Below are 13,386 nucleotides of genomic sequence, written 5' to 3' on the forward strand. Positions count from 1 at the left end.
CTAGTTTGTTCAACTGGTCTAGTGCAGTGTGTCGGCCAGTGGTTTACACTGTGCCTGAAACCACCGGGAATAGGGTTGCATGAACTCTGCGGTCACCAGCACCACCATTTCCTGGGGACACTTACTTCTCCCTTGGCTTTGGATGTTAACCCTGCGATTCCCATGGAGGAATTTTGTGTGGGCGTGAGGTTCACACACTGAAGACAGGTACTTCCACATGCTCTTCTCTTTCCTCTATCCCTGTTTTGTTGCTCTCTGTGCCTTACTCCTCTAAAGGACCTTCAGATTTAGAACTAGTGGAGTTAATTCTGCTACTTGTTCCCTTAAGCAGATCTTTCTTCCTACCGTTACCTCCCATTCCTTTTACTGAAGGACATTTTTCCTCAGATTATTTTTATTTTGCTTTGAAACACAACTGTTTTTAAGGAGACAAACTTTGCTAAGTGGACTCGGGGACCCCCAGAGATCAGAACAGTTAAGACAGGAAAGCGAAACTGTGTTTTCTCTCATCGCTGCCCAGCGGCCTTTTCCTTTCACTGTGATTTTCCACCTTCCCTGGATCAGCCCGGCCTCAAATCTGATTTTGTGTGAAGACTAGCAGAGTCAGTGCTTCTTCTGTGTCCCTCAGATTGTTCCTTTCCCAGTGCTGTTTCTAAAATGTTGCTTATCTTCCTCATTAATAAAATGTGGCATTTCTCCATTGCCTATCAGATCAAGTTTAAGTTCATCATCTGAGGATACTCACTTCATCTCCTATTCTTTCATTGCATGTTACCTCTGTTCCAAGTCAAAAGGAGAGGATGCCTCACTGTTCCCCCCTCACATCTGCCTTCACTTGTTCACCAGTCCAGATATTACCTATATTTGGAGAGTGAGTTCACTTCCTAACTTCTTGGGATTCCTTCCCTGAAAACTCCAGCCCACACTGCAAGTTACTCTTTTTCGTCTTTATTAATACTCACTGCTAATAGCACAATCCTGAACAGTTAATTCTATTGTGTATTCAAATATTTTCAGGTTTTATGAGTAAATCTTATTTCCCCATATAAAAGACAAATTACCTCAGGGTTTAGTGCACATATATATTTTTCCTTGATGTGGGCAGGTAATAATGGTTGTGAAATGAGCACCAAATACACACCATTTCATTGAGAAACATCAGAAATTTTGGATTATCTTAATTTCGCTTTTAATATTTTGTCTTCCACTCAGATCTGTTGTTGCTCTTGTATTTTTTACTTAGGGATACTCTGTTCCTCCCGGCACCTGGGTTAAAATCCTCAGACCCCTCTTGGATTTCATCCTTTCCCTCATTCTCAAAACGAATTTTGTCATCAGGTGCTATAGATTGTGCCTCTACAGGTTTTCTCTCTTCTGTTGCATCCTGTCCAGTTCAGTTCTCTGTTCTCTATCTCCTGGGCATTTTAGTGACTTCCTAAGCTGTCTTCTTGTTGTTAATCTCTTCTCTACATTTAATTTTACTCAAGGCTTCTGTCCAGGCTTATGTTAAAACACTGCCCTGTTCAAAAGCAGCAAACAAGCATTTGTGCTGAGAAAGATAGTACAAGGCACAGTCTTTATCCTCAAGGACTTTAAATATAGTGAAGGAGCTGTGATAAAAGGTAGAATGTGATAACAGTCACAATAGGAAATATACAGAGTTCCATGGGAACACAGAGGAAGGACAGATGAGTAACAGACAAGAGGTTTTATTCCTTCAGTCTACAAATATGCGTTGAGCATTTAAGTGCTGGGTATGTTTAGGTGCTTGATATGCAAGACTGAGCACATCAGATGCAGGTCATTCTTTGTTTGGGTTTATGGTCTAATAGCAGAGGTAATTAACAGGTAAACACAAAATATTTACATAATGACAGGTTGCATAATTGTACACAAAGATCAGAGTACCATGAAAGACAGTGATAGAAGGAGCCCAGATTTTGTGTGGACATTGTAAGACCGATAAAAAGGAACTTAGGTGGAAAAAATAGGGGGAAACATTCCAGGCAAAGATCCTTATCTTCTACTCAGAAAACAGAAACCAGTAGTCATGAACTCTTCATTTCCTGCCACCATACTCTTAATGGTACTGTCTGAACTCCACCCACCTCCTTAGTTCCCTGTTGCAGTGGAGAGGTGTCTTCTCCCGTCCAAGACTTACCCATTCATTCCGGTGCTGGATTTAGCACGTGTGATGTGCCTTCTCAGTACCTTACTCCTTCAGTAAAGCTTTCTCTTCTGTACCATCCTAACCTCCTGTGCCAACTCCTTTCCCTCAGCCTTTATCCATACCTAAGGAGCTTCTAGTTTTCTTAAAAAGGCATCCTTCAACCTCACAGTCCCCATCCAGTATTCTTTCTTGCTCCCCCCTTTCTGGCCAGACTTTTTAAAAAGTATCTCCACCGGCAGTCACCAATTTCTTATCTGTCCATTTGCCTCTGTGCGTTGCCTTCTGATTCCCATCTCCACCACTCGGTGAAGCCACCCTCAGTAAACTCAACTGTCTTTGTTGTAAACACAACAGGTTACGTTTTCAGTTATCACCTTATTTGACAGGACACAACTGCCTCCTCTTTGAAAAACTCTCGCCTTGCCTTGCATGTCACTCTGTGCAGATTTTTCCTCCCCCCATTTACTTTTTGGATTACTTTTCTTTCCAGCCCTTACATGCTGGTAATGCTGGCATTCTTTAAGGCTCTAGTATTCATTCTCACTCGATTCGCCCTTCTGGAGGATCCCAGCACTCTGTCATCATCTGTTGGCTGCTTTCTAAATCTCCATCCCTAGCCCAGATTTCTCCTGAGCTTCAGAATAAAGTAAGTGTTGACAGGACATGTCTGTTTGGATATGCCGAAGCACCTCACACTCAGTTTGTCTAAACCTGAGCTCCATCTTTCCCAGTCCATTCGACCTCTCTTCCCGAGTTTGGTGTCTCAGTACATGGTTTCAGCCTCTACTCAGTTGTCTAAACCAGAAGCCTCATCATCGCCTTCATTTTCCCTGAGCTCTTTCATCTCTCCCCTCACTTCCAATCACAGAGTTTTGTTGATTTTTACCAGCCAAATACTGAAAATGTCTTTTTTTCCCATTGCCACTGCCTGCCCTTAGAGCGGGCTGGTCTCTTCTCCCTCCTAGATTCCAGCTACAGCCTCTTAGTGGATTTCTGAGTCTCCAGTGTCGAATGACTCCCACACACTGGCCGGAGAGACTTTGCAAAATCACACTCTTCCAAGATATCCTTTATCCAATTGAAAGGAAGCGTCATGATTTGGTCCCTATTAATTTTCCACCCTGGTCTTGCTCCAGCACCCGCCTCATGTAGTCATACTGACCTGCCGTCCCCCACATGCCCTGCTCTTGTTCGCCTGGGTCGCTCGCAGGCTTTTGCCTCTCTTCCAGTTCCTCCTTGCAGGATAACCTCTTACTTACTCTTCCAGCATCTAACCTCCACTTACTTGGGATTCTACTATTTATACATCTCATTCCATTGGTTATTATTTTCAAACTCAATATGGTGCTCTTACAGGGAGATCAGTTGAGTGCTTTGTGACCACCTAGAGGGGTGGGATAGGGAGGGTGAGATGGAGATGCACGAGGGAGGGGATATGGGGATATTTGTGTACTATGTATAGCTGATTCACTGTGTTATACAGCAGAAACTAACAACATTGTAAAGCAATTATACTCCAATAAAGATGTTAAAAAAATAAATTGTGCTCTTAAATTTGAGAACATCACTGAGGACTTAACTTCAGCTCATTTGAAAAACCAAAAGTATTTATGTCTAGCTTATGTTTGTTAGTTTTCTTGTTTGCCCATTCTCATTCATCGTAATAATAACAAACATTCAGAGAGCTGCCACGAAAATGTAATGTGTTGATAAAAGGACAGTTAGGTCCCTTTGTTTGTACTGCTGTGTTTGTGTGGAGAGGTGGGGTTTGTTATGGATTTGTTTTTTTGTTTTTTTTAATTTATTTTATTGAAGTATAGTTAATTTATCATGTCGTGTTGTTATAGATTTGTTTTAAACATTTTTCAAGACTTCCATTTTTAAGCACTATCTGAGCTGCCACCTCCATATATTTGTGCAGTCTAGCTGCAGAAGTGAGTAAAGTTGTCGAGGACTAGATGGGCTGGATTACAGGGACTGGTTCCAGGAACCTCCGTGGATGTTCAAGTCCCGTATATAAAATGGTGTGTAGTATTTGCATATAACCTGTGCACATTCTCCCATATACTTTAAATCATCTCTAGATTATTATAACACCTAATACAGTGTAAGTGCTATGTAAATTGTTGCTGGTATGTCACAAATTCAAGTTTTGCTTTTTGGGACTTTCTGGAATTTTTTTTTTTTCTGAATAGTTTCTGTCTATCGTTGGTTGAATCTGAGGACACTAAACCCACAGATACTGAGGGCTGACTGTACTGTGTAGCTGTCCTAAGTGGTTCATCATATTCTTTGAGGATTTTTATGTATTCACCATGCAACCTAGGAAATTCTGCCAACAACAAAATTTTCCTTCTGCAGATGCTGCTGCCTGATTACTGTCTAGGCTTCTGCCAGACATACTGTTTGGGAGGAGGCAGATGAGGAACAGGAAGGACTTTGATATTTTGGAAAATCATGTGGCAGGAATTTACAGCTCTGCTTTGTAAACCTTTTTTTTTTCTCCTGATGTGCACCCTCCCTGACACTTTTACTTTATTGATAAATGATCACTAAAGACTTGGTGATAGCATTGTTATTTTTTAAATTTGTAGTGAGTCTACTTTTATTTAAATTAGTTGGATAATGTACCTAAATTACCATTGCTCAAAGTGGTTATAAGAAGTAAGTATGTCTTGCATCGTATTCCGTTGTGTATGTGTGTGTGTGTGTACCACATTTTCTTTATCCATTCATCTGCCAATGGACACTTAGCTTGCTTCCATGTTTTGGCTATTGTAAATAATGCTGCAGTGAGCATGGAGGTACAGGTTATCTCTTCAAGATAATGATTTCATTTCCTTCGGCTAAATACCCAGAAGTGGAAACAAGAAGGAAATACTGCCATTTGCTACAACATGGATGGACCTTGAGGGCATTATGCTAAGTGAAATAAGTCATACAAAGACAAATACTATATGATCTCACTTATATGTGAAATCTAAAAAAAAAAAAAAAAAAAACGAACTTACAGGAACAGAACAGATTGGTGATTGCCAGAGGCAGGGGATGGAAGAAATGAAGGAAGATGGCCAAAAAGTACAAACTTCCAGTTATAAGATAAATAAGTTCTGGGGATGTAATGTACAGCATGATGACTAGTTAGCAATACTGTATCTTATATATTTGAAAATTGTTAAGAGAGTAGATTTTAAGTTCTAATCACTAGAAAAAACATTATAACTGTGTGAGGTGATGGATGTTAACTTATTGTGGTAGTCATTTTGTAATATATACACATATCAAATCATGTTGTACACCTTAAACTAATACAAGTTATATGTCAGTTATATCTCAATATAATTAACGTGTCAAGTATATCTCAGTATAACAACTACGAAAAAAGAAAGTGGTAATCTTTTAAGTGTTATATGTCTACATATCATACTTAAGCATATATGAACTATCTACAAAGTTTAATGAAAATATATCAGTATCATGTGACCAGGACCCTTAGGAAAATCTTCCCATCTCGCACAACAGTATTCTTATAGACCCCAGTTATCAGAGATCTGGTCTGGAGCACCTATCTTTTGCTTAGTGACTTTGGGTAAATATTATTAGTTGAAGGGAAGGTACCTGAGGAGTCAAGGTTAGCCTGAAAAACTGTGTATGGAACATTATTTTTCTAATTAGTTGAATATTGGCAAATAAAGTTTAGAGATAGAGAATATACTTTGCAGGATCTAGAAAAAGAATATTAATGTATCAGCACCTAGAATGTTCTTGAATGAAAACCTAGAACCCTATAGTAATAAAAAGTTGAAAAATTTTCTAAATTAATACAGAATTAATCCCCATTAGCTTGCCTTTGTTTGTGGGTGATAAAAAACACGCGTAAATGTATCCTCCTTCAAGTTTGAAGTGTACATTACACACAGTCGTGTTTACTATGTGCACAGCATCACACAGCACGTCTCTGGAACTTTCTCATCCCACAGGACTGGAACTCTGTACCATCGAACAACAGCTCCCCCTTGCCCCCTCCTCCTAGCCCCTGGCAAATACCATTCTACCTCCTGTTGCTATGAGTTTGATTGTTTTAGATACTTTATATAAGTAGAGTCATGCAGTATTTGTCTTTTTGTGATTGGCTTATTTCCCTTAACAGTGTCCTCTAGGTTCATCTATGTTATAGCATATGACAGAACTCCCTTCTTTTCTAAGGCTGAGTAATGTTCTATTGTATGTTTATACCACATTTTCTTTATCCATCCATTCATCCATCAGACATTTAGATTGTTTCTGCATCTTGGCTATTTTGGCTAACACTGCAGTGAACATGGGTATGAAATATCTCCTCAGGATCCTGTTTCCCATTCTTTTGGATAGGTACCCAGAAGTGGGGTTGCTGAATCATATAATAGTTCCATTTGTAGCTTATTGAGGAACCTCCATACTGTTTACCACAGCAGCAACGCCATTTTACAGTCACATCAACAGTGCACAAGGGTTCCAGTTTCTTTGCATTCTCACCAACACGTGTTATTTTCATTTTTTTCAACACTGGCCATCCTGACAGATATGAAGTGATATCTCATTGTGGTTTTGATTTTCCTGATGATTAATGATGTTGAGCATCTTATATGCTTGTTGGCTATTTGTATATATTCTTTGGAGAAATATCTATTCAAGTTCTTTGCCCATTTTTTTAATTGGGCAGTTTTTTGTTGTTACTGAGTTGTAGGAGTTCTTTATATATTCTGCATAGTAACCCCTTATCTGATATATGGTTTGCCAGTAGTTTCCTCATTCCATAGGCTGCCCCTTCTGGGTTGCCTTTTAACAGCCTGGGATTGACTGTTGTTTCACAGTCTCAGCTTAAATTGGACTCTGGTAATGCACACCAGCGTCTGTTTTTACCCTGATTCTTACTAATTCCTAATTCCAGGCTTAAATCTTGATTGTTCTCTCTTCCCGTATTCTCTGAGCTATATTGTCATTACTAACTCTGATTTCCATTTCCCATGATCTCTTCTTTCCTAATGTTTTAGTAAGTGATGATTTTAAAATTACAAGTATATATTTGGTAGGAGACCAGGAAAAAAAAATCTCTTCATTAATCTTAAATGTAAAAATGAAGCAGAGGTTAAAATCAGTAGGTTTTTATGTTAAATTTTTCAAATGTGAAAATATTTCTTTTAGAGGAGCATAGACAGCAGGCAGTATATTTTGAATCAGTTCATTTGGTGAGTGTGTGGGATGATGGTTAGAGTTGTCATAAGATATATAAGTATGTCCCAAAATCTTACACCTCCTGTTGACCTGCTAATCAAGCTAGAAACAGTAACTTTAGTTTGGAAACATCACGATTCTTGTTGACTGAACCAATAAGTTTCACATTTACTAAAAAAGAGCTAATATAAGTGGTTGAATGTTCTGACTGGCCAAACATAATGTAGAGTTTATTTCCTAGCAAATAATGAGAGATCGATGGATGAATGTTGGTCATGAAGAAGAAGAACTAAAGCCATATGCTGAGCCTGAACCAGATTTCAATGACGCAAAAAGAATAGGTAAGTATTTAAGTGTTGTGAGAGGGGTGGTCCCTAGGCTAAAAGTGAGAGTCCTTTAGTCTACCAAAATCGTGTTTAAAATGTAAATGGGAAGCAATTTTTATTTGAAAAATACTTGCTTTATCATCTTTTCTTTCTCCAGATATACACTAAACATTGCAAAATTCAAGTTCCTTATTCTGTTCTCATATATTATAATCTAAACCAGTTGTTGGCAACAGTGATATAAAAATTAAGATAATGTAGATAAACCTCATTCTTTTCTTTCAGCAATTCCTAACAGGAGGAATGACTGATTTAAGAATCAGCACTGATCAGACTGATAAATATCAGCAAAACATAGCATGTATTTTAACCAAAAACGTAGAGGCCCTTAGTTAGAGGGAGGAACACTTTGGCTCCCCCTTTGTTTCCCACTATCTCAGCAGGGTCCATTCTCCCACATCCAGTCAGTGTGCTACTCCCAACCGGTTCCCTCTCTTCATTCCCAGAGCCATCAGCAACTCACAGTTGAGTCATCTCCTGTCTGGCTTGAAGGCAGAATAGCTGAGGAAGAGCATTGTAGGGTGTTAGGAATCTGATCAGAAGAACTGTGGGATTCAAGCCTTCCAAAGAGTGAAGCAGAAATTGTTAAGAGATGAGAGAAACCACTCCGTGAGTGGCTGAGGGTGTGTTGAGAGAGAGAGAAGGTGTTCTGTGTGTGTCACAGAGAGACAGATACTACGTCGAGCTGGATAAAGGAACTCAGCTCAAGGATGTGCTGGGCAGTGAGAAATGGAGTAGCCTGTGAATATATTAACCCACAATGTAGATAATTTCTGCATGAAAAATTGGGGATGTCCAGTATCTGTAACTACATAGTGTCTGTATATTAGTAATCCAGAAGCTTTATAATTAAAGTTACGCTTTAAATTTTCAGAATTTAGTTTTCATATCTAATGTGGGCAAACTTGCCCATTTTTGTTGGTTTCTTTACTAAAATAAACCCATTTTCAGAAAATTTGACTTTTGTTGTTTTTTATTTCTAGACATCATGGTCACCATGGGTTTTGCACGAGATGAGATAAATGATGCCTTAATAAATCAGAAATATGATGAAGTCATGGCTACTTATATTCTTCTAGGTAGAAAACCACCTGAAGTAAGTTTTTCACCTTTTCAGATTAATGTGAATTATTTCTTGAGCTAAGTCACAGCTAAGTATAGATATAATGTTAGCAAATATATTTTAGATTGTATCAAAAATAATACAAAGACCCTAACGTTCTTATTTATCAGAATTCAAAATTCAAGTTGCTGAGTTGTGAACTAACCTTATTTCCGAATACTGAGAGATTCTATTTTGGAAGAGCAGGCATAGTGCCTTGCTTAGCTCTGAGAGGCCCTGTTCACAGTCACGTCTTCGAGAATGGCTCTGGCAGCCCAAATGCAACAGCCCTGCCAGAGGTAACACAGTTATTTTGGGAGGGCAGAAAAGACAGCAACTGAAGCAAAAGGGGGTCACAGCACTGAAAACAAAATGTGTAGGTGGGAACCCAGGAAAAGGTTGTTTGGTGATATGTTTTGCCTTGTAGAGTGTCAAGTGTTTTGATACATTCAATGGGAAATTCTCAAGGCCAGTCGAGGTCTATAATAGGGAGAGAGAGTAAGGAAGTCACTCTCTGCCAATTGTGATAGGACCTTTGATGATCCTTTGGGACAGCAAATATAAAGGTATAAATCGAGAGCCAAGAACAGCCCAGAGCTTTGACAGTTGGGTGAAAATTAGACATCTGTGGGAGGCATTTTGTAGAATAGGATGAAATTATTTATAATTAGATAGTAACTATTAGTGAATCAGTACATTTCAGCTGACATTTATTGAACCTATTCTGTACCAGAAACTATGCTAAGTACTGGAATAGAAAGATTAGAAGGTCGCTGCACTCAAGGAGCCGTCAGTCTAGAGGGGAGAGAATCGGTCCACAGTGTGGTACAGTGTGGAACGTGCTCTGATTAGGGGAATGTACAGGATACTCAAGGACATGAGGGGACAGGCACTCACAACAGGCCAAGACATGTAAGAGGTTGAATTAACAGTATTTGATAACCTGTTGGAAATGAAGGATAAGAGACTCTCAGATTTCTAGCATAGGTGACTGGTTTTGTAAGATGTATTTGCCAAGATAGGAAAAGAGTGAACCTTAGTGGGAAGATGGGAGGTTTGTTCAGTTCCGGGTGGTTGAATTTGAGATTCCTGTTGGTTGGAGCTGTTCAGTAGACATTTGGATATAAAGATCTGGATCTGAAGGGAATGAGTTGAATAGCATGAATAGATTTGGGATTCATCATCAGAGGGCCACACAGTAATGTGCCAGGAACTGTTGTAAGGACTTTACATGTATTAATTCATCTAATCCTCTCAGTGACCCTACCAGGTAGGTACTACTATAGCGGAGGAGAGGGATCTTCAGTAGAGATGCTAATAGCTAGGGAAGTGGCGTCAAAGAAGCCAAGCCAAGAGAATTTTAAGAAGTGGGAAATACTACAAATGGTTATCTCTAAAGTCTTTGAACTGTCTCTACCTAGATTTTAGATTTCACTCCTGAGATCTTTAATTTTCCTATTAATTTAAGTATAAAGGAAACACTAATTTTATAAGCATACAACCCAGCCCGTGCATGAATTAAAATGAAGTTTGAATTGCATTGAATATAAATGAATGAAGCCACTATAAGTAGTAAGAGCCTGAACTTTGGAACCAGGGTCACTGGGTTTGAATTCCCACCCCTCCCCCACCCCAGCACAGCCACTAACTAGCTGTGTGACTTAGGCAATTTACTTAATTTCTCTGTGCCTCAATTACCTGATCTATAAAATGAGGTTGACAATAGTACCTATCTCTTAGGGTCACTGAGAGGGTTTAAAGGAATTAATACTTCTCAAGTCCTCAGAACAGCTCCTGGCACACTACTATGTGCTCTGTGTTAGCTGTTATCTATTAAAATTTTCATCATCAGTATTTCTCTGCTCTTTATCATTAGCAACTTTACATATGAATTTAGATTTCCCATTAGAATGCCAGTGATTCAGTCAAAAGTTTGCTGGCAACAAAATACTTCTTTGTTACAGAGAGAGGGAAAGTGTATCAATCCCCAGTATACCATGCTTAGCTCTAAGTAGATGCAATTTCTTGATCAGAGCCAATAAACCAAATTTTGTTCTGTAAATTTGGTGGAGAAAACAAAACAAAACAAAAAATGTGTGTGTGTATGAAGTTAAAATTTTAGATTTCATCCTAAGTTTGAATCTCAACTATACCTGAATTCAAATCCCAAAGATGTCTCTTGAATCTCGTAACCTCAGTTTTTCCATCTAAAAAGTGCAGGTTAATAGATCATAGGTTTGTTGTAATGATTAAACAAAGTAACATATATAAAAAGTTCAGCATGGCGGCTAGTATATAATAACCATTCAATAATTGGTAGCTATTATTTGGACCCAGAAGGACCCAAAGGCATTTGTACAAGATAACAGAAGATGACATGTACTTGTGGAACGATGCTGTATCCAGTTCTCTCCCTTCCTGTTTGCCAACTTGCAGTTCCGTATCCAAACTTTTTAATTTTCTTAGTTCTGATTACTCCATGTACGACTTGGGATAAATTAGAAAAATCAAGCGTGCATATTGTTTCTATTAACTTTTTTTAATTTTAAAATGCTGGTGGCCTTTCTTCTTATAGTTTGAAGGTGGTGAATCATTATCCAGTGGAAACTTGTGTCAGAGGTCACGGCCCAACAGTGACTTAAACAACAGCACTCTGCAGTCCCCTGCTCACCTGAAGGTCCAGCGGAGCATCTCAGCAAATCAGAAGCAACGACGCTTTAGTGATCATGGTGGGGGAAAGTCAAATATGTGGAAAGACAGACTGAGTCTGCCCAAACTTGCATTTTTTGTTAAGCATTATACAGTTCACATGTTTATGTTCTTGTATCATTCCCAGTTATCACAGGTTTATATTACGGAATGATAAATATAATCCTGTTTTCAGGGGCTGACCTAATTTTTCTAATCAAACAGTTTAATCTTCATTGAGAGTGTAAAGTATATGCAAATAAAGATATTTTTAATACAGAGTTTTTGTTCGTTAGAAGAAAATATGTCAGTTGCTTTTCAGCTAATTATGCTTTTTAAAAAATTACAGCTGGTCCATCCATTCCCCCTGCCGTATCATATACCAAAAGGCCTCAGGCTAACAGCGTGGAAAGTGAACAGAAAGAGGAGTGGGACAAAGATGTGGCTCGTAAACTTGGCAGCACAACAGTTGGTTCAAAAAGTGAGATGACTACAAGTCCTCTTGTAGGGCCAGAAAGGAAAAAGTCTTCAACCATTCCAAGTGTGAGTAAATATTCTGGCAAACTGCAGTATGCTGTAGTTATTTGTTGTCAGAATTTTTTTGTTTAAAGATTTTTTTAAATTTTATCTTTTCTTTTCAAGATTAAAAATATTAAAGTGAATCATACATTTAAAGAACGTGCAGGGCTTCCCTGGTGGCGCAGTGGTTGAGAGTCCGCCTGCCGATGCAGGGGACTTGGGTTCGTGTCCTGGTCTGGGAAGATCCCACATGCCGCGAAGTGGCTGGGCCCGTGAGCCATGGCCGCTGAGCCTGCGCGTCCGGAGCCTGTGCTCCGCAACGGGAGAGGCCACAACAGTGAGAGGCCTGCATACCACAAAAAAAAAAAAAAAAAAAAAGAACATGCAAAGGGGGCCGAGCTTCTAATAAATGCAATTTAAGAACGAAAACTGTGAATTCTTAAAATAACATTTAACCTTACCACAAAACAGTACATTAAACTTTCCTGCCTCAGTTTTCATGTTTGTAATATTTACTTGATAGTATATTATATTGGTGCATTTAATTTTATGTTTACAAATAAACTGTTCAATGAAGGCAGACTACAACAATAATTACTTTATAGAGTTAGCTCCCATTATCCACTTAAAACAGCAAACTATAGAAATTATATAATGGGAGCTGGAAGATAGATTGAGACGTCCCCCTATAAGACAGCAGCAAAGAATAAAGAGAAAATATAAACGAAAACTAAGATATACAAAGGATAGAAGTAGAATTAGTGACATTTAGGAAATAGGAGTATAGAAAGGAAAAGGGGCAAAATGAAAGGGAGGAAATATTTGAAGAAGAAATAATAATTTAAAAAGATGGAAAACTTCATATTAAAAGGTCTCAAAAGGGCAACGAGAAGCAAGAAGGAAAACCTACTCCTGGGCTCATTAAAGTGTGATATATGGATACCAAAAGCAAAGAGGAAAAACTTTAAAGGTCCCAGAATGAGGCAGCAGGTGACCTTAAAATGAGCAAGATGCAGACTGACATCTGATTTCTCAACAGTAAGATGGATGCAAGAAGATAAATGGATACAAAATATATACTTTTTTAAAGTATCAAAAGAAAAGCACATTGAACACAGAATTTTATACCCAACCAAACTGTCATTTAAACATAAAGGTACAATAAGCATATTCTTATGAATAAAGTACCTCAACTCTTGTGATACAGTGACCCATTTGAAAACACTGTACTGTTTGAGGAAGTACTCTTATAGTAAGTGAAAGGTATGTAGAGTTTTGCTGTAAAATATATGGGAATTGAAAGCAAT

The 13,386-nt window shown here is 38.5% G+C and overlaps 1 protein-coding gene across 5 annotated transcripts in view; it reads left to right on the plus strand.

Moving 5' to 3' along the window:
- The window catches only part of MARK1 (microtubule affinity regulating kinase 1), a 142,364-nt gene that overhangs the window by 110,817 nt on the left and 18,161 nt on the right, over positions 1 to 13,386 (plus strand). For all 5 annotated transcript variants that reach the window (XM_081226157.1, XM_081226159.1, XM_081226158.1 and 2 more), the window contains exons 10-13: positions 7,626 to 7,725; positions 8,754 to 8,866; positions 11,448 to 11,601; positions 11,910 to 12,103. In XM_081226157.1, coding sequence (XP_081082283.1) covers positions 7,626 to 7,725; positions 8,754 to 8,866; positions 11,448 to 11,601; positions 11,910 to 12,103 — 561 coding nt within the window. The remainder of the gene's footprint in view (positions 1 to 7,625; positions 7,726 to 8,753; positions 8,867 to 11,447; positions 11,602 to 11,909; positions 12,104 to 13,386) is intronic.

Source organism: Mesoplodon bidens (genome assembly GCF_964165515.1).
Source record: "Mesoplodon bidens genome assembly, chromosome: 2".
In the NCBI taxonomy this organism is placed as follows: Eukaryota; Metazoa; Chordata; class Mammalia; order Artiodactyla; family Ziphiidae; genus Mesoplodon; species Mesoplodon bidens.